The sequence below is a fragment of the Erithacus rubecula genome (genome assembly GCF_903797595.1).
Source record: "Erithacus rubecula genome assembly, chromosome: 2".
NCBI lineage: Eukaryota > Metazoa > Chordata > Aves > Passeriformes > Muscicapidae > Erithacus > Erithacus rubecula.
This window is the reverse complement of record NC_136685.1, coordinates 53,920,664-53,939,734: the sequence shown is the minus strand read 5'-3', so window position 1 is coordinate 53,939,734 and position 19,071 is coordinate 53,920,664. Positions and strand designations below refer to the sequence as shown.

General features: G+C 40.2%; 1 protein-coding gene across 3 annotated transcripts; it reads right to left on the bottom strand.

Annotated features, from left to right (window-relative positions):
* Positions 1-5,473: 5,473 nt before the first annotated feature.
* TBPL1 (TATA-box binding protein like 1) lies at positions 5,474-18,599 on the bottom strand. Of its 3 annotated transcripts, none has more exons than XM_079298860.1 (7): positions 18,430-18,599; positions 12,578-12,764; positions 11,877-11,959; positions 10,909-10,972; positions 9,070-9,173; positions 8,890-8,984; positions 5,474-6,013 (listed from the first exon to the last, which is right to left on the bottom strand). In XM_079298860.1, the coding sequence occupies exons 2-7, from the start codon at positions 12,710-12,712 to the stop codon at positions 5,943-5,945; spliced, it is 552 nt and encodes a 183-aa protein (XP_079154986.1). In that variant the 5' UTR covers positions 12,713-12,764; positions 18,430-18,599; the 3' UTR covers positions 5,474-5,942. The 3 variants fall into 3 exon arrangements, with proteins under 3 accessions (XP_079154986.1, XP_079154987.1, XP_079154988.1); XM_079298861.1 differs by lacking the exon at positions 18,430-18,599 and adding an exon at positions 18,280-18,417; XM_079298862.1 differs by lacking the exon at positions 18,430-18,599 and adding an exon at positions 16,487-16,510.
* Positions 18,600-19,071: the final 472 nt, after the last annotated feature.

Below are 19,071 nucleotides of genomic sequence, written 5' to 3'. Positions count from 1 at the left end.
GGCACACTAGACTTTGGCTTTTGGACTCAGAAAGTGAGAATTGTGTGGTACATGGCAGCACATAGGGAGTTCAGGAACCGTAATCACTGTAGATCATAAATTATTTCCAATTCTTGGTTACTGCTCAGCAAGTGTATCCTGAAGTACTCAACATGCCTCTATAAAGGGTTATCCATATGGCTCCCATAAAAGAACATTGGTCTTTTTTTTTCTTAGCAGTTGATAATAGATGTTGTTAGAGTGATCAGTAGATAAATATTTATTAGCAGATAAATAAATGGTTCTTTGTTTAAAGAAAAAACAACGTAGCATGCTTTAAAACATGTTGACTGTCTGTAGCCACAAAATGGCATTTCTTCCAGCATTTCATTGAGGCAGCAAGACTGACAGAGTCAGCTGGAGTGCAGATACCAGTTTGAACTAAGCACGTGATCCCACTTTATTTGCTGTCTCATAGCATTAAAACCACCTGACTGTGTTCCGCACTGAAGGAAAAGTGACATACTGACACAGATAAAGTTTTACTTCTGAGCAAAGCATATCAGTTCTCATTAGATTGCACTTCTAGATACTGACATCACAAATTTCTACATCAAGCCTAGTCAAGACAGTGAGTTCATGTCCAAAACCTGAAAACAAACTATTGAAGCCTAGGCCATTATTTGCCTGAAGCCACTGAAAGTTTAGTTACCTCAGCATGAGAACCTTAATTTTATAGCACTGATGTGTAATGAAAATCTCTTCACCTGCTTCATGTCTATACTGGAGGGTGGTTAGCAATATCAAGCATTCTACTAAGTCAGCTTCAGAATGAGAAATATTAAGGTGACTCTGGGTAGTCTTTCAAATATGCTGTCAACATCATTCTTATACTAACAAGTGCCTGGGATTAAATGCAATAATATTTAGTATCACTGTATTTTAAAATTATATTGCAGGAAATTAATCCATTTCCTGATCCTGGACTTTATCTGGTAGTGGTCTATTTGCATTTCCTTTTGCGTCCCCATTTGCTCTGGCAGGTACTGTTTTCTGATAGCTGCCTCTAGATAGCAGATGTTTGCACACACAATCCAAGCCTGTACTGGTTTATAATTTCTATTACATTGTATTTAGTGAAAGGGGCTTCTGCAAACCTTTCTCAGCATTGCAGCTTCCCAAACAAACATGTGCTGTAATAAATTTTCTGAATGTTCTTAAGAAATAAATTTAACTTAGAACATACCATAGAAATTGTCTCCCCAGTTTATAGGTTTTGGGATCATTGGAAGCTCTTCTAAACTTTTCCTATGCACATCTATTTAGTGCAGAAACAAATAAATAAAAATGCCACATTCCTGAAAAAATGATAGTTTCAATACTGGTTTTACTAATGAGACAGTTATAGACCTTCAGATAACTCCTAGAAGTGATGATGCTGTAGTCAAGGATTTTTCAAATCATTATAGCTACAATCTCAATTGTAGTCCTACAGACTTAGCCTTATATAGCCTATAAATGTAGCCTTAATTGTACAGTCTTTCATAACAAAGCCTGCACATCTGATGACACAGAGCTGGCACTCACCATCTCATCAACTATGAAAATATAACGGAAAAAAAGGAAAACATTTTGCAAATCTCATCTCTGGATCTCTGAAGCACTGCACAAAGGAATTTGTCCCAGATCTAAAATTATTCAGTATCTTCATCGATGGACTGGATTACAGAACAGAATATGCTTATTAAATATGCAGGCAACACTAAGCTGGGAAAGACTAGTTTGAAATTCAGAAGGACACAATTCCAAAAACATAAGCACAAATTTCTCTGGTAACATTAACTTCTAGTCAGAGAATGCTAGAAACTGCAGGAAAAGTTCCAGTAGCTGTGACAACCCACAAGCCAGCAATGAGTCAGAGTTATTAATCTACTGCCCTTAGTAGGGTGTATAAATAGAACCAACCCTTCTCTCTAAAGAATGTGAAATGAACTTTTTATGGCACTGCCAGTGCTACAGCTGAGCACTGTGGGGAGTTTTGCATGGGATCCACACGGAGAAACCAGGGACAGGTGAATAGTGCTCTAGAAAGCATGGTCACTGAGGAAGAGATGCATTGCTCCCCACACTGTTGGTGAGAGCCAGCATGCTGGGACACAGAGTCTGGCCTGGATCTCCTACTGAGGATGCAGGAGTTGGTAGCAAGACCAGCTGGAGGCAGCACAACACAGCAAAGGAACAAATGCTAACTGGTGACGATGGGGAATGGGGGGCTGTGTGTGCACACAGTAGAAAGCATCAGCAGCAAATTCTATTCCAAACTGAGGTGGGGACCTAACTATTTAAAGCAGTAGGAAAAGAAGTGATATTCCTGAGAATAAGCATACAGCACCAGATGCCTTTCATCATCAGAAATTTTAAAATACAGTTTTCACAGTTTGGGGCTCCCTTAGAGCTTGAAGGACAGGTGGGCACACATTTCAAGGCATCTTTTATTTCTATTATTTTCTTCAATACTACCCTGCAAGTTTGGTAGTGTGCTTTTTGGCTCTGTTATGGATTGTTACAAAGGCTTCAAACTGCTAGCATGGATCTAGGCAGCAGTTCAAAAGAACTAGTGCCCATTTTAATACATTGCAGCTCATTATTAGCTTTCATTTTTGTTCTAAGAGACAGATTTCACACTACGTGGCAGTGCTAACAAAGCATAATGTTCCTTTTTCTCCACAGATAAATTTAGGAGACATATATGCTTCATAAAAGCTCCAAATATTCACTGGTAGCACTCAAGAGCTTTGTAATTTGATCTGAAGAGGCAAGCCTAATCTACAACAGTTATTGTAGCTGTAATGGATAAATCCTCATTCATCAGTTTGGGACTACACTTTGTCCCTCAAAATCCATTACAATTTTGTTCATTGTTCAAATACCTTCTGCTTTTTCTAAATTGTAATAATAATAACTAGCATTCCCTGGTGGTGGTTTTATTGCTCTTTGACTATGCACAAAATCCTCACCTACATCAGGAGTGCCAAGGTACACATTATTTTGATACAAACTGGAAAACTTAGATATACCAAGCTTTGCTACATATAGATTGCTACATTGAATTCCCTGACTGTTGAACTCAACTAATCATGATTTCATATTCATAATTTCATGGTGATAAGCCCTCTTACAAGCTCAAGAAGTAGGCCCATGCGAATCTCATGTGGTTTGACAAGGCCAAGTGCAGGGTGCTGGACCTGGGTCCAGGCCAACACCTGGTTATCAACACAGGCTGGGAATGAACAGACTGGGAGCAGCCCTGCCCAGAATGACTTGGAGGTTCTGGTGGATGAGAGGCTGGACATGACCCAGCAATATGCACTTGGATCCCAGAGAGCCAGTTGTATCCTGGGCTGTCTCAAAAGCAGCCTGGCCAGCTGGGCAAGGGAGGGGATTCTGCTCCTCCCTGGTGAGACCCCACCTGCAGGGCTGCATCCAGCTCTGGGGGCCCAGGCACAGGAACATGAAGCTGCTGGAGTGAGTCCAGAGGAGGCCACCAAGATGATTCAAGGGATGGAGCACCTGTCCTGTGAGGAAAAGGTGAGAGAATTTGGATTGTTCATCTGGAAAAGAGAAGACCTAATTCCAACTTGCCACTACCTGAAGGTAACCTATAAGGAAGATGGAGAAGGACCTTATACAATGGCATGTCATGACAGGACAAGGAGGAGCAGCTTCAAATTAAAAGAGGGTAAGTTTACAGTAGGTATAAGGAAGAAGTTCTTTACTGTGAGGATGGTGAGGTACTGAAACATGTTGCCTGGAGTAGTGGATGCCCCATCCTTAGATGCGGTTAAGGCCAGGTTGGATGGGGCTCTAAACAGCCTGGTCTAGTGGAAGGTGACTCTGCCCATGGCAGGGGGGTTGGAAATAGACGGTCTTGAAGGTCCCTTCCAACCCAAACCATTCTCCTGACACCTACACAGAGGCTTTTATTAACATATCACTTAGGACTTATGGCCAAGTTCTGTTTATTTCTTTTAGTTCTGAGGGATTTGGTGAAGCATTTCCTATAGTACTCCTTCCTTTACATATCTTCTGTACAAAGTCATTATGGGCAGCCCCAAGTCCTACACCACCTCCTCAGGCAGATGAAATCCTTCGTGCCAGGCACTTGCTTCCTCCAGATGTTCTTTCACCTTTCTTTCAAAGCTGTGATTTCTGGTACAGTAACAGCTCAGTTTACTATTTTTAGCACCCCCTAGAACTTAACATTACCTGCAGCATGCAAGAGCAGTGTTACTTTTCTGTTCAGTGAGATAGGGAAAGAAGACATACATACATTTATACATATTTATTGTATCTTTTTAAAAGTAGCATTTGCAGTTACTTTTAAGCATTCACCTCTCTTCTGCTTCAAATGTGCACTTTTTGAGAGAAACACCTACTGGCTTCCAAGTCCAAGATTAATACCAATAATAATACATGCCAGAATCAAGCGTCATTGCTTGTTGGCAGCTCCTGTCATTAAAACAGTATACAGTAAGAAGAGTGTAGAAAAGGTCTGTGTTAATCATTCAGCAATAGGTTGGGGCTGGACTAGAGTGACCACAGCATCTTCTCCAGTTGAAGCACAACAATTTTCCTGAAGTTCCCATTTAAATTTTTTTCTTTTGCATTGAGTAGGTGGACAAGGCAGTTGTTTTTCCTACAGTAGCTTCATAAGTTGATAACATAATTAAGCTATCAGAAAGTTCCAAGAGAGGGCCACAAGGATGGTGAAGGGTCTGAAGGGGAAGCTGTATGAGGAGGGGCTGAGGTCACTTGGTTTGTTCAGCTTGGAGAAGAAGAGACTGAGGAGAGACCTCACTGTGGTCTTCAACATCCTCACGAGGGGAAGCAGAAGGGCAGGTGCCGATCTCTTCACTCTCCTGACCAGTGAGAGGACTTGAGCAAACAGCGTGAAGCTGAGTCACAGGAGGTTTAGTACAGGTACCAGGAAAAAGTTTTTCACCCAGGGGGTGGCTGGGCACTGGAACAGGCTCCCCAGGGAAGTGGTGACAGCACCAAGCCTGACAGAGTTCAAGAAGCATTTGGACAATGCTCTCAGGCACATGGTGTCACTCTTGGGGTGTCCTGTGCAGGGCCAGGAGCTGGATTCGGTGATCCTGATGGCTCCCTTCCAACTCAGCATATTCTACAAGTCATCTACAGGAAAACACTTGCTGTAGACCTTTATATTTAGAAATGTCTTCTCTTCATGTAACAACAAGAAAATACTTGGTCTGGCATGTTAAGAGAACCGGGAACAAACCAAATTTCATCCTCAGATAAACATACGTTAACTACTATAGATTTCAATCTAACCCACGCACAGTTTTACACATACTACAAACAGAAACAGAAGGTATCAGCAAAAGACTATTCTTACATTGTTTCAAATTAATTTGCAATTATACAATTTTAGTCATAATATAAAAAGGGAAGGAACATAACAGAACAGGTATGAAGAGAAATATTTTCCAAACTTTTATTTGTGCACATTCATCAGGTGAAAAAGATAACTTTTACAGCTTCTTTGGTGCCCAATATTCAGCATACAAAAATGTAAAAGACTATTCACAAATAAAACACAAGCTCAAGCTAAAAAAAAAAAAAAAAAGAAAGTCTTAAAGGTAGTGCACATCGTGACAGCTTTGCTTATGAATACACAGAAATTACTGCAAAAATAAATAGAATGTCTTTTTAAAAGCAGCAATTTCATATCTTGTAAACTTCTGTTTTTACAATACAGCACTGTTAAGAGTAAAATCCAAAAGAACTGGAGTCTATACTGTGGCCATGAGCAAGTAAAAGAGTCTGTATTCCTCTGCTATGGTTGGTCCAGTTTTCCTTTTTGCTTTTAGTCCAATGTGCAGCAGTCTTTGAAGGTGCTCGGTTAGGGAACCTAACCATCAAGTGGTGAATTACAGAATTTATTTCCTGCTTTCAAACACGAATGGATAAATCTGTTCCACAGCACTGGCAACTGCCTTTACGTTTGGCCCTGAGAGACAGTTAAAGAAAAAAAAAAAGGCAGTAGGAAGAGAAAGATCATGGAATCAGAAATTAAAACAATAACAGCACCTTTAAAAAAACCTTAATATTATTAGCAATCACAGCTTAATACCACAGACAGTAAGTGCTCCCCCATTTCTCCTAACATAACAGTTTTTCTTTGATCATTTTTCATGTGAAAGTCTTTTCTGGTGAGTAAGTCTGCAAGATGCTCTACATCTGTCAATGGACAGAGTACAGTGAAATAATACTGTCATTTAATTTCATAACAACTTGGCTGATTTTCCATTTACTGACTGAAACAGCCCAGAGAAGAGGCTGAGTGGCAGAGGTAACATGAGTTCTTTTACTTATGTCAATCTTCTAGGAATTTGTCTTTCTTCAAGCCTAGCCACTTTTAGCTTTTGCTTTAAAAAACCACCAACAAAAGCTACTGTTAAATGATGCTGGATTTAACGGAAGTACATTTCAAACAAGGTTATTTTAGGTTTGAAAATTATAGACCATTACTTTCTATCCTGGGTTCTGCAAATAGCTTCATCATTGATCTCAGGACAAAACCTGCAAGCCAGGGAATGGTTTTATCATCCCAGGATGAAACATATGGAGGTTACTATGAGCATCCAGGCAAGGAAAAGGAAAAATGACCTACCAATGCTTTCTGCTGGTACTAGACCACTTTACACAATGAAAAATTAAGATAAAACAAGTGAGCAGTAGCATGCCAGAAGATATTAATTCTGGATAGAAGCTTGGTGATGCAAATAAAGGAGAAGAGCAATTTCTCAGACACTTTGATGAGTAGGAACTCAGAGTTTTTTAACCCCACTTCAGACTTCAAAACTTTCTTCCAAGTATAGAGAACTGTTCAAAATTACTCCCAAAACCAATAAATTAAGCATAAATTACTTATGTAATTATTGTTTTACATGCTCAGTCAGAAAGAAACTGAACAAGAATAGGATTCTTCCTATATTTTCAAACTGGTCGAGTGAAGCACTCAGCTTAAAACAAGCCTGGTGAAAGACACCTGTCTTCTAGGTAGATACTGCACCCTCCTTAAATTTGGTTGCTATTAAAAAAGAAAGTTCTCAGGAAAGGAGAAGCTTTCAAAAAGTGAGAATATGAGTAGGCAAATAGTTCCAGCAAAAAAATGCTGCTCTCTCTAAGTGTCAAGAGATATAAAAGCTGGATTATTATTATTCTAGGGCATATAACAGAAGGAAAAAACAAAACAAAACTACAAAACCCCCCTAAGCACCCCCCTCATTTCTCATTTTGGAATCAAAGAAACAATACTTCTTTCTATTATCTGTTAGTGATTTTTATTATATTTTATGGAAGTAATGAAATATTTTTAAACGTTTCCCATAAAAAGAACCCACCTTCCTGGGTTTTTGTAACATTTCTAATTATGTATCTCAAATAAAATTCCTGGAGTCAGAGGTATTACAAGTACTAGAACTACAGAAACATGAATTTTTAAAAGAAACTTCATCTGAACACACTTGAGAAGGAGTGCACTGAGGTTGAAAAGTAATTTAAAACATTTTTAGATTAAGAAGTCTAAGACTCTGGACATTTTTTTCCTCTAGAAGAGATGCAAAGCAGAAGCCTACAAAATCAGGTCTGAGTTAAGTTTCAAACTCACTGCAGCAGCTAAACTAGAAGGATGCAAAACTTCTATGCTTACTATATTTACCTTCATATTTGAAAGGAAAATTCTGAAAATATCAAAGCAATTTTGTAAGCAGTGAAGTAGTAAAAATCTTATTGAGAAGCTGAATTTCATTAGAAGGCTGACAAGATATGCTGAAAACTTTTTATTACTGCAGTGATACTAAGGCTTCTTATTTATTTTAAATTTCATTTCTAGTTTTGGCTAGACCAATTGTACTGTTTCAAACATATACTGCAATCTTGAAATACATTTTAGCCCTTCGTTTTTAGATTACTGAATCTAATGGAAGTTTGTCTTCTTTAGAAAACACTGCTTCCAGTATCTTCTGGGAAATGTTCTGCATAAACATAGGCATTTGTTAAGGAATCAAGATGTAAAAATAAAAAAAATCCTAACCCAGCTTCTGAACCAGTAGCTGAGCTCTAACAACTGCAAGACATAATTCCTGCTAAAGTGATACACAATGATTGTTTAGTTTTCTAGCATTTTAACATGTATTCTCTGAAAAACATGACTTCTACCTGTACACTGGTGATGGACATCTCACAAGAAAACAGAAAAAAAGAATGAAAACTGAAAATTCTGAAATGAGAGGGAAAAAGTGGCATGGCCTTTCCAAGACCCAGGACAATCATGTCTCTGATTACATGGGAAAAATCACTGATGCCAGTGATTCAGTGGTGGTTCTCTTAGCTGAACTTTACAGAAGAGAGCACAAGTCTGAAGAACTGCAAATATTGCTGAGCTTCATTTATGACAAAATGCTATACTATCCTCTGAGTTTCCACAAATCTGCAGTTTGGAAATATGTATTTATGAAAGGGATGTTAATGCTAAATGCAGTGTAGTTAACATCTCTACAAACGGAAGAAAAAAGAAGAAAATTCAAATGTTTTAAAAAGCAATAATTACCTGCATTTTTAAGTGCTATTTTACTTTTGGTTTCATGAAAAAACCAGACTGTGTACATTCAGTCTAACTAATTTTTTGAACCTACCAATAATAACACTTTCTCTACAACTCTTCTGGCATTTTCACTTAAAAACAAACTAGTAGCAAGGGATAACTAAATGCTTTCAACATTATCTTTTGATTGTTTTAAACATCTTGCTTTCCCAAACCTACTGGCTCTAAAGTTAAATATTCCCAACAAGTTAAATATTTATTTTTTGACATTAAAATACCTGTAACTGTGATACTGCCTGTGGAAAAAATCTGTAAGGTAGCTCTGAGAGATTTTATTCTGTAACACACGGCAGGATGAAGTTCTGGTTCATAACTAGAAAACAAAATGAAAAGTAAAAAAGAGAGATCTAGAACTGAAAAAATAAAAGCTTAAGAAAATTCTTTAAAGTCCTACGTACCTCGCATGAGGTCTGTTATTCTTTGTAAATTCTGGCAATCTGATCTCAAAGGGCATGTTGCACACTGCTAAAACATTCACAACTTTAAAATCTGTGAAAATTACCTTTTCAAAAGAGATGAAAAAAAAGACATTAGAAATTTACAGCAAGTCAGATGCATGGGTTGCAAAAAAAAAAAAAAAAAAAAAAAGACAAGGCTATGGCTTAGAATATTTTCATGAGTCAAAATTAGAACCTTGAGACTGATGCCTTTCTAAAAGGCATCTAAAGAGTACTTAATGGACTCAGATCATTTACATTATCCTCCTGTGGTGGAGTAACTGCTGAAGTAGATACCTCACAGTTTTATCATGGTCACTACGGCAGTACAGTTATAGTGCTGTTTAAGGATGAGACACAGAAACTCAACTGAAACTAAACACCTCCCCACTGAAAAGAAACTAAATTTAACAGCTCATGGAATATCAAAGTAAGTAGAGAAAAAGCTTAAATATTGTTGCAAACTTCCTTAATGCCTTATTCCTACACATCATTTGTATTAAAGCTAAGAATAAGAAAAAAGGTGACAACTGTTTTGCTTTAAATATCCACTGGCCAGTAGAGCAAACTGTTTTTCTGCTCTTAACTCTCTGAAACTAAACTGAAACTATTTGAATAACTTTCAGTTATTCTTTACCACAGACACTTTAGATGACAACAAAATAGCCAACAGACAGCCCCATACAAAGAAACAACACTGCTGAGAGGTCTGTGTTGGCAGTGTCACCAGGGAAACTTCTGCTCATTTTCTGTGATTGCTTAAACTTTAACTGGCTGTTCTTCTTCAATCTATACTTTTTAGAAAGGTATTAGAAAGATATTTAGAAAGGTAGTTAGAAAGCAGCAACTTAGTCTTAAATCAACTTAATCTTCAAAATACAAACTGCTCACTTTATGACAAAACTTGGTGTGTCCATCCTGAAGTACTGTGCACCTCACTGACAACATTCCATTCCAGCTTTAAAGGGCTGGGTGCAAAGTACACATTTGTGACAGTAGGATTGTCACACTTTTGCTGGAATCTGATGCGAATTACCAGCACAGGCTGCCACACTGCCTTCATGTACTATAATCAAAAGTAGCCTCTCCCTAAAAGTGACAGATACTGTGTCTATTTGTCTGTCCCTAAACTGAACTTGTCTGTAAACAGCACAACAGACTACAAGGAAGTTTTAGAGCACCAAATCGTGTAATTATAAGTGGTTCATGTTGCTGTTTTTCAGCCCTTACTATGAAATGCATGTGGTGTTCCTGACTGGTAATGTTAACCCAAACTCAGATAAAAAAGGGTGTTTCCTGTCCTAAGTATTTTATTTGGCTTATTTCCAGCTGTGCAACATGACAGTGCAGGAGCACTTTTTTTCCTTCCTCTTTAATTTTAGAGGTTCGAACTTGCCCTTATTAAGATGGAAATGTATCTGCTATTCCATCAGAAATGAGAGAATGTTATGTTCAAATTACAGTAAAGTTTCAGCACTTTCCAAATAAATAATTTGAGATACTGTAAATTCTATTCTAATTGACCCCCACATCTGTGGGTGGTTCATATATTAAACAAATTTTGTTTTTCATTATCCAGTGAAGAAGCAGTGCTCTGAGTTGCCAAACAAAAGTCAAACCCACAAAACAAAACAGCTTCTCTTTAACCAGCATCTGGAAAATGTATTCCAACACAAAAGGGGCATCTGACAGAAAACATGTTAACTGCTAAATCATTATGCTCCCTTTTCTTTGTTTCTTTCTAAAAAATTAACTACCAGCATTGCTTGAGTCCTACAAGTCCTTTTACATCAGAATTACCTGAAAACCTAGTTTCTGTAGACTACGAGCTAGTCGTCTGGCACCAAATTTAGCTTCTTCTTCACTGCAAAGGAGAAAGAAAAGGATCTAGCATTAACAGGAGTATAGCTGTGCACACACACACACACCACAACAGCAACTCAGACTACAAAATGAATCATTATACAATGTAGCACATCAACCATGATCTCGGGGACAGCCTTCACTTCATCCTACTGCAAGTATTACATTTTAACTAGATAGACATTCCAATGGAGTCCCTCATGCCCTGGTTAAGAGAATCTTGGCACTTGGCTTCAGCTGAAGTGAGAGACATGTTCTAATCATACATGATTTTAAGTGCCCTTAACAGATAAATAAGATCATGGGTAGTCTGGAGTTAACATCCTGAACAATCCTCTTTAATTTTGTAACAGAGATCATACACAGAAAGTATGCAAATGTACTATTTTACCTTACCTTATCCTTACTTTGAAATGCAGACATATCTTAAAGGAATTCAGCCCTTAAGAGTTTACTGAATATCAGATGTATCTGAACTGAGAGCCTGATTTTGCTTCTTTCCAGTCCTTCAACACTGTAAAACTTGATTAATTCAAGTGGGGTTTTGTGAAAAAATAAGAGATATCCTCAGGAAAGGTCATTCCTTCCCAAGTCTCAAATTCTAGCTAAACACACAGAATTCTTAAAGGCTTCTCAAATCTCTTTAGGATTTTCTTAATAAGGCAGTTTTCCCTGCTGCTCTCCCAAGACGACTAAACTGATGTTGTTAAAGATTTCAGCACTGTCTGAGACAAAAACTTCACAAAGAAAACTTCCCCCCAAATATGAAGCTTGACAAGGATCTACATGTGATCCAGTGTGAGCCAATCTAAGCAGCAGCAAGTACCATCTCTTCTTCATTTACAATGTTGTACTTTAAAATGCACAAGGATTTAGAGCTAGAGAAAGAATCTTCATGAACTCACCTTGTGGCTCCTGTGCAAATAACTTTTCCTGAGGACCAAATTGTGGCCGTAATCCTAGGTTTCCTAAGCTTCATTAAAACCTTCTAAAAAGAAAAGTAGAAAAATTGGAAATTAGGAGTAATTCAATTTCATACTGGAAAAAAAAACAACCTGTTACCCAAATCAACTAAAGTTACACTAAAACTCCCTTTAGTTTTGACAGGCTTGAACTGTTCCTTCATATCTTTCAGTAATCAAAAAACTCTAGCTCCTGAGAAGAGCAAAATAAGCACAAAATAGCCAATGACTCAGTGTACACAAATGAAGGTATTTTTCACTGAATAAAAAACTGAAAACTACAGCACCATGCTGATTTTTTTCTTATTACAGTGATTTGACATTGGTGACTCCTTATCAAGATATATTTTCTTGACACAGACATCAAATTTTAGGAGGCAAAATAGACCCTGAGGTGTAAGAGGCCTCATCACATACCTTGTACCCAATATTCATCTCACCAAGTGCTGTCTCATGAGACAGCATTTCATCACTCCCATTACCATACAAGTAGTGTATTAGTGAACTAAATACCTACAGCAAGAGAAATAGAGAAAGAAAATTCTGCTTTTCTCTATCCACCATACACAAGTTTTAAGCAGAAGAATGCTCAGCTTAAGGAACACTTCTAAAAACAGATAACTGAAGTATGCTAAATCTCTTACCCCAACATCACGCTTGTATATCACATTTGCTCCTTCTAATGCAATCTTCCTCAAGTTTAAATGACATCTTGTTCTAAAAACACACACTACATTTGTGATTAAAATGTCCAGTGCAACATCACTGTCCGCATCCATTGGGGTGATTTACAACTCAATTTTCCCACCAGCTCACCACGAAGATCACATCCTGAGAAGCAAAAATGAAAAAAATTAAACATACCAACAGAAAATTGCCTATTGATGTCATTGTATATATTTGCCCCTTAAAAGAGACAAGAAGCAGAAGTTACTATGCTCTGACTCCTTTAGCAGTGTGAGGGGAGGTGGAGGTCAGCATCCTTTGTGCTAGAAAATAGGAGGTAACAAAGCCATGTAGCCAGACTTAACAGAAATTAAGTGCATTGAAGTGCATACACACACACACATATATACATAAGACTATTTTAAATTGCCAGTTAAATACATTACAATTCTTACTAAGTATATTAAGACACTAAAGATTACTGAACCTTCTTCCATAGCTCCAGTGGATAATCTTTCCTCAGCTTGTTTGAGGATGTCATTAGACACCTCAGGAGAATATACTTCTCTGACTGCTGAAGTTGATAATTCTGAACAGTTTGACATTTGTGTTGGAATGAATGAGCCTATGAATAACTTTGAACTAACACCAGTTATACAAACTGCAGTCTGTAGACAGCCTGCTACCACAGCTTTCCCATCTTCATCCAGCACTCTTGGCCTATCTGTCCCAATAATAGCTGAAAGAAAACTATACAAAATGTCCTGGTGGCAGCACCATTCTGGGCTGACCCTCTGCACTGCCCACAGGAAGGCATTGTAGTGAGATGGAATGTTTCTGAGGAAAAGCATAGGTAACTGAAGGCACAGGGTGGCCACCCACTGCATGCACTGCAAACCTAAGGCACCCAGGAAGTGTCCAGGCTGCCCATGCATATTAAAGGCAACTCCTCATCCACACCTCAGCTGGGAAAGAGAATCCTAACACCAGAAGCTGGGCTAGCACTCCTTCCAGCTCAAGAACGCCCGACATCTCTTCTGCAACCATACAAAGCCAAGACAGTAGGCATCTCAAAGAAATCTCAAGTGAAGAAATGAGAGGGGACAAGGCAACATCACTGGTATACAGTGGAAAGGACTTTAACTAGAAGTATTTCATCCAAAAGTAACAAAAAGGAAAGCAAAGACCAAAATCAAAGAACTGTCACATATGTGAAACGCTTCACATGGTCACTGCCATGGAAGAAGCAGGACACTATGCATCAAGAACAATAATGTGCCTAACAGACTATTACTTGTAACACTTTAATTGTTTTTCGCCTTATGTTCTGTATTAAAAATCTTCAAGATACAACACTAATGTTATTATCAGTATTTTCATCTGACTATACCTTCCTAAACATCAGGCCATAGTCTGTAACCAAGAACTCAAGGTACACCTTTGACTACTGCTCACTGACAACACAGAAGCAACAAGCTACATGCAGATGTGCACAATGTGCACTGGGGCAGCTGCTGTGGTGGTTATTTCTCACACTCTGCAGCTTGTTCCTTGCTGAAAGAATTATTCTGTAATTGTTGGCTTGTCCAATATAAGAAAAGGCAAGATGGATGATAATACGGAAAAGAGATGAAGAAACAGCAAGAGGAAAACAGAAAAACCAAAGGTTATGTGTGGGGGTGGAGGGAATGCAGGCAAAGAAGAGAACAAACAGTAACTAATTAGTACTCCCAGATCCCTCTTCTAATCTTTTTTATTGAACCAAAAAATACATGAATGCTCAAAGTTAGAAATTACTTATCCCATCTGGTTTTGATGGACTACTACAGATTGGGCAAGTAATTTATGGCACCAGATCCAAAGATAGCACATGTGCAAATTTTGAATGGCATGCAGGCAGGGCCAGCACAGAGCTGGAACCCGTGGCATCTTCAGAGAAGCATTTGTTTTCCATGCTGGCTCCAACTCCTGGCTCTTGCTGAGTTCATTACTGGAACCCAGGAAAGATTGTACACAAGATACCTCCAATCAGCAGTATCTCCCAGTTATCAGAGAGCATCTGCTGGCTCACTCAGCCTCTACATTCTGAAAGAACATCAGTGTTGTGCATAACACCATTGAAAGGCTGCTAACAACTGAGCAAACCGTAGTATTGTACAATAATGTCCCCATAAAACATGGCTTATCTTAAAAAGATCCAGGGAGAAAACTCATGTGATCATTCAGAACAAAGGAAAAAGTGGTTGAAAAGAGAGAAAAATTATAATTTAAAAGGAAAAGATCTATTATTAAGGCAGAAAGGCGGCTGTGGAGCTGTCAGTAAGGATGTTTTCAGCAATTACAATGTATCTTGGATAGAAGTACAATCTACTTGCATAGATATTAAGAGGAGAAAAATTACACAGATTACAATGGTGTGCCCCCATTTTAATTAGCCATGTTCTGAAAGCTCAAGACATCAGATCCTAAAGGAGGGGCTTTTTAATTTGGAATTGTATATATTATATCCATAATTTTGAATACACCCATTCCTATTAAGCATACAAATACAATGTTAAAACTCTTCCAAGGCATGGCTGGGAAAGAGGGGGTTTCTAGGCTTGGATACTTGTGACGGAGCAGAAAGCAAGCATTAAGGTATCACAATCTTTGATTCAAGCATTCATTTTAATGCCTCACACCTTACTTACAACACAGAAAAAAATAATCTACAGAGAAGATGACCTGTTACCTTTCTTTCAGAAGCCTTAAATAACTTCAAATTCAGAGGAACCATGAGAACAAAAGCAACTTAAGCTTTCTTTAAAAATACACGGACTACACACACACAAAGACCAAAACTGAATAACATATTTACAAAAAGTATCTAAGAGTGTCCAAGACAGAAAGATGTTGCTCTTATTTACACATATCTCCGGCAAGCATGACCAGCTGGAACATTCTGATCCTCTCTTTCCCAGCTGTCTCTTGTATTCTCTGCTTTTCATACACACTACCCTAGCACTGACTGTTATTTCCCAAAACCTGAATTTCTGCATATCCATATCTTTTCTGCAAAATGAGGAAAATAATCCTTACATATAAGTCTATTTATATTCCATACTTATGCAGTTACACTTGCACAACAGAGAGGCTGAGTAGAAACCAAACATCTGGTTCTCTCCAGTTCTGGATTTGCAAATGCTTAAGTTGATTCTATTGAGCTCAGGTTAGATTTTGTTGATTAATTTTGCCCTTTGAAGGTTCTCTCATCTGAACTGTAGAATTTTGGCAGTCCAAATCTCATTTCTAAAATTATGTTTTGCCAGCTAATGCTAATTTAATAATAGGTTAAATTTGAAAATAATTTGTCCACTTGCACAGCATTTCTTTTAAATTATGTACTTCATTTGATTTTCTCCAACAGAAGAATCAAGCTAACTTTGATTTCAAGTTGTTTTGCACCAGCGTAACACAATCTACCCTGACAGAGGAAAAAAGTTTAAATACATCTCTGCAGAAGTTTGCATTGTTTTATCAGGGAAATTTTAGAAGATTGTTCTTTCTTTTCAACACAGATTTCAGTGACACATCTGGAATATTACCCTAAGAGGAAAAAAAAAAAAAAAAAAAAAAAACAGGAAAAAAAAAAGTAGATAGATTATGCATGATAATGAGCACAAAAATAAAAACAACGACAAAATTTAATGCAAGGATATTTGACACTGTAATGTATCCTACACTGAAACTAGAGAAACTCCACAGAATAAGAAATACCTGGGTGAATGGAATGAACACTCAAGTTCTTAAAGCATTACCTCTACATCCACTGTTAGATTCATAGACATACTATTTTAGATACTCTATAAACACACATGAAGACAAAACAGCCCGCACGGAAATCTTACAATCTTAAAAAAGCCAGCAATCTGTCTTCAGAAAGTTCCAAACTAACCACAGCACCATCATCAAAGAAAGAGGAAAGGCACTTGGGATGGGGTATATAAACAAAGTGTTATTTTAAGCTCTTGACTACCTTTGATCCAAGAAACTCGGAGCTATAAAGGTAGATGAGGGATATCTAACAATGGTTATGTTAATGTCAGAACAGTTTAATAAACACCTTTTTCACCAACAGTCTAAGTATAAGCAACTTTTACTGGTTATTTTTAACCTTTCTCCAAAGCAGTTCACAAACTGACCAACTCCACAAACAATTCCAAGAGCCCAGCTGAAGGGATATTGGTCACTACTGTGTCAGTAGACATTTGTCAAACTAATGCCTGAAAGGCATCTTTGAAGAAGTTAACATGAACCTCTACAGAACGTTTCCATATGAGAATGGAGAATAAATAAAGCCTGTCAGGAATGGGGAGAGACTATTACATCCTTCCAAGGAAGATGTACTTTTAAAGATTTGTGTTCAGCCTCTCAGGAAATGGGTCCATATGAAATGCTGGAGGTGACAGACCTCTGAAATCTGCTTGATTTCTTAGACACATATGGTGCCCATGAAACCAAGAGCAACACAGTTATTACTGTCTGTACAAAACATCCTCTACTCCAAACAACTTTCTTATTTCCAGCCATGGAGCTAGTGGGGCATGCTTTTACTTTCTGTTGCAATGGCAAGTTAAACTATGACTAAAGCAAAAGGCCATCTTGAAGCTACTGTTCTCACCTTTCAGTATTTGCAGAGTCATGACCATATTTTGGGGGAGACAATTTTCAAATAGATGCAAAGCCAGTATCAAAGCAGGGATTTGTTCAGTTGGTTCCATGCACAAAGTCATAATATCAGCTATATCATAAGCAAGTAGGACTTCAATCCTGCTCTTGGATAAGTCTACTACACTTCTGTGGGGCCATCCAACACAAATCCACTTGAGAGAATAAAACCAAACAGCGTATAGAGCAAGACAAGAAAGCATATTTTAAATAATTCATAACACGCCATTTTCCTCAAATCTTTCCCTCATCAGAAGGTCCATTCATATTCAAAGCAAGATGCACTTGAACTCAAGTTTGTGCCATTTTTCCCTCAGAACATCCAGGAATACTTGAATGCCAAGCATTAATAAGAATGCTTTTGGACTTTATAATACGTGGAAAATCATTACAATCATGACAAAAGTCTGAACTAACAAGTTAGGTGGCCATTCCAAAATGATGAAACGTCGTAAGGAAAGTAAAAAATGTTTAGCTGTAACAAAACACTTTAAGGCAACGGGTATGCCTCTTATCCCCTCACAGTGAAACATTTTACCGGCTGAGGAAGCACGAGTACCCTTCCTTCCTATTGCCGCTGTGGGAATCGCACTCAAAGCCCCACACGCACCAGCGTCACACCGCTCTGGTCAGTGCCCATTCCTTCTCCCCCTCAAGCCCGGCCCGAAACTTCCGCGGCCGGCGGGCACAAACAAAGCGCCGGCAGCGCGGCGGCCCGGCCACGCCGATCTGCGCCGCTCGGCAGCGCCGGCTCGGGCGGGCACGGGCGGCCGCAGGGCACGGGGCCGCCACAAAGCCCTCGGGGCCGGCCGCGCTGCTCGGCGAGCGGGCCGCTCCTCCGCAGGATGCCCTGCCCCTTCCCCTCCCTGCCCCGGCCACGCTCACCCTCCCGCCCCGGGCGCCATCGGCACCGCGGCGGGAGGCGCCGGCAGGGCCGCGGCCGGGCGGGGAGGCCCCGCGCCGCCTCCCTCACCTCGGCCGTGCAGCGGCGGCGGCGGAGAGGGGCGGGACGCGGGGGCTCAACGGCGACGGCGGCTCCTGCCGGGCCGGGCCCGCGGAGCCGAGACGCGGCGAGGGGGAGGAGGAGCAGGAGCGCGGCCCGTCGGCGGGCGGCGGCCGTTACCGTGCGGGCGGGCGGGCGGGCGGCGGTCAGGGCAGCGCGGTGCCGGTCGGTGGGTGCCGGTCGCCCGGCGGCGCTCCGGGTGCTGGGCCGACTCGCCGCGACAATAAACATCCCCCAGCGCCGCGGGCATAGACGCGGCGCGGCTAGAGCGGCCGCCGGAAGTCACGGCGCGGAGGGAGGGAGCAGGAGGGAGGGAGGGGGCCGCGCTTGCAGCGCTTCCGCTGCCGTCCGCCGCCCCCGGAGCCGGGAGCGCCCCGGCCGGGCCCCCGTGCGCCGCTCCGCGCGGAGCCACAGGGCACAGGACCGCAGTGGGTCATGACTCCGAACCCCTGCTCGAGCAGGGTCGGCCCACAGCACATGGCACTGCGTCCAGATGGATTTGAGTATCTCCAGCGAGGGAGACTCCTCAACCTCTCTGGACAATTCATTCCATGCGCGGTCACTCGCGCTGTAAAGGTCTTCCTCATGTTCAGCTGGAGCTTCCTGTGCATGGGCTTCTCCCATTGTCTGTTGTCCTGACGCTTGTGGAGCTGATAATGCTCCAGCTCGAGCACGTCCGGGGCAGCGCCTTCGGCTGCCGAGGCGCGGGAGCGCTGGTGCCGTGTTCAGCTCAGACCCTGTGCACACTCGCACCGCGCTCTC

What these genes read in the sequence shown, in the direction of transcription:
- TBPL1 (XM_079298860.1), bottom strand. Translation starts at nt 12,712, where the DNA reads ATGGATGCGGACAGTGATGTTGCACTGGACATTTTAATCACAAATGTA. An exon ending in ATTTGCACAGGAGCCACAAG is followed by an intron (nt 10,973 to 11,876) that starts GTGAGTTCATGA and finishes TCTCCTTTGCAG; the next exon opens with TGAAGAAGAAGCTAAATTTG. An exon ending in AATAACAGACCTCATGCGAG is followed by an intron (nt 8,985 to 9,069) that starts GTACGTAGGACT and finishes TTTGTTTTCTAG; the next exon opens with TTATGAACCAGAACTTCATC.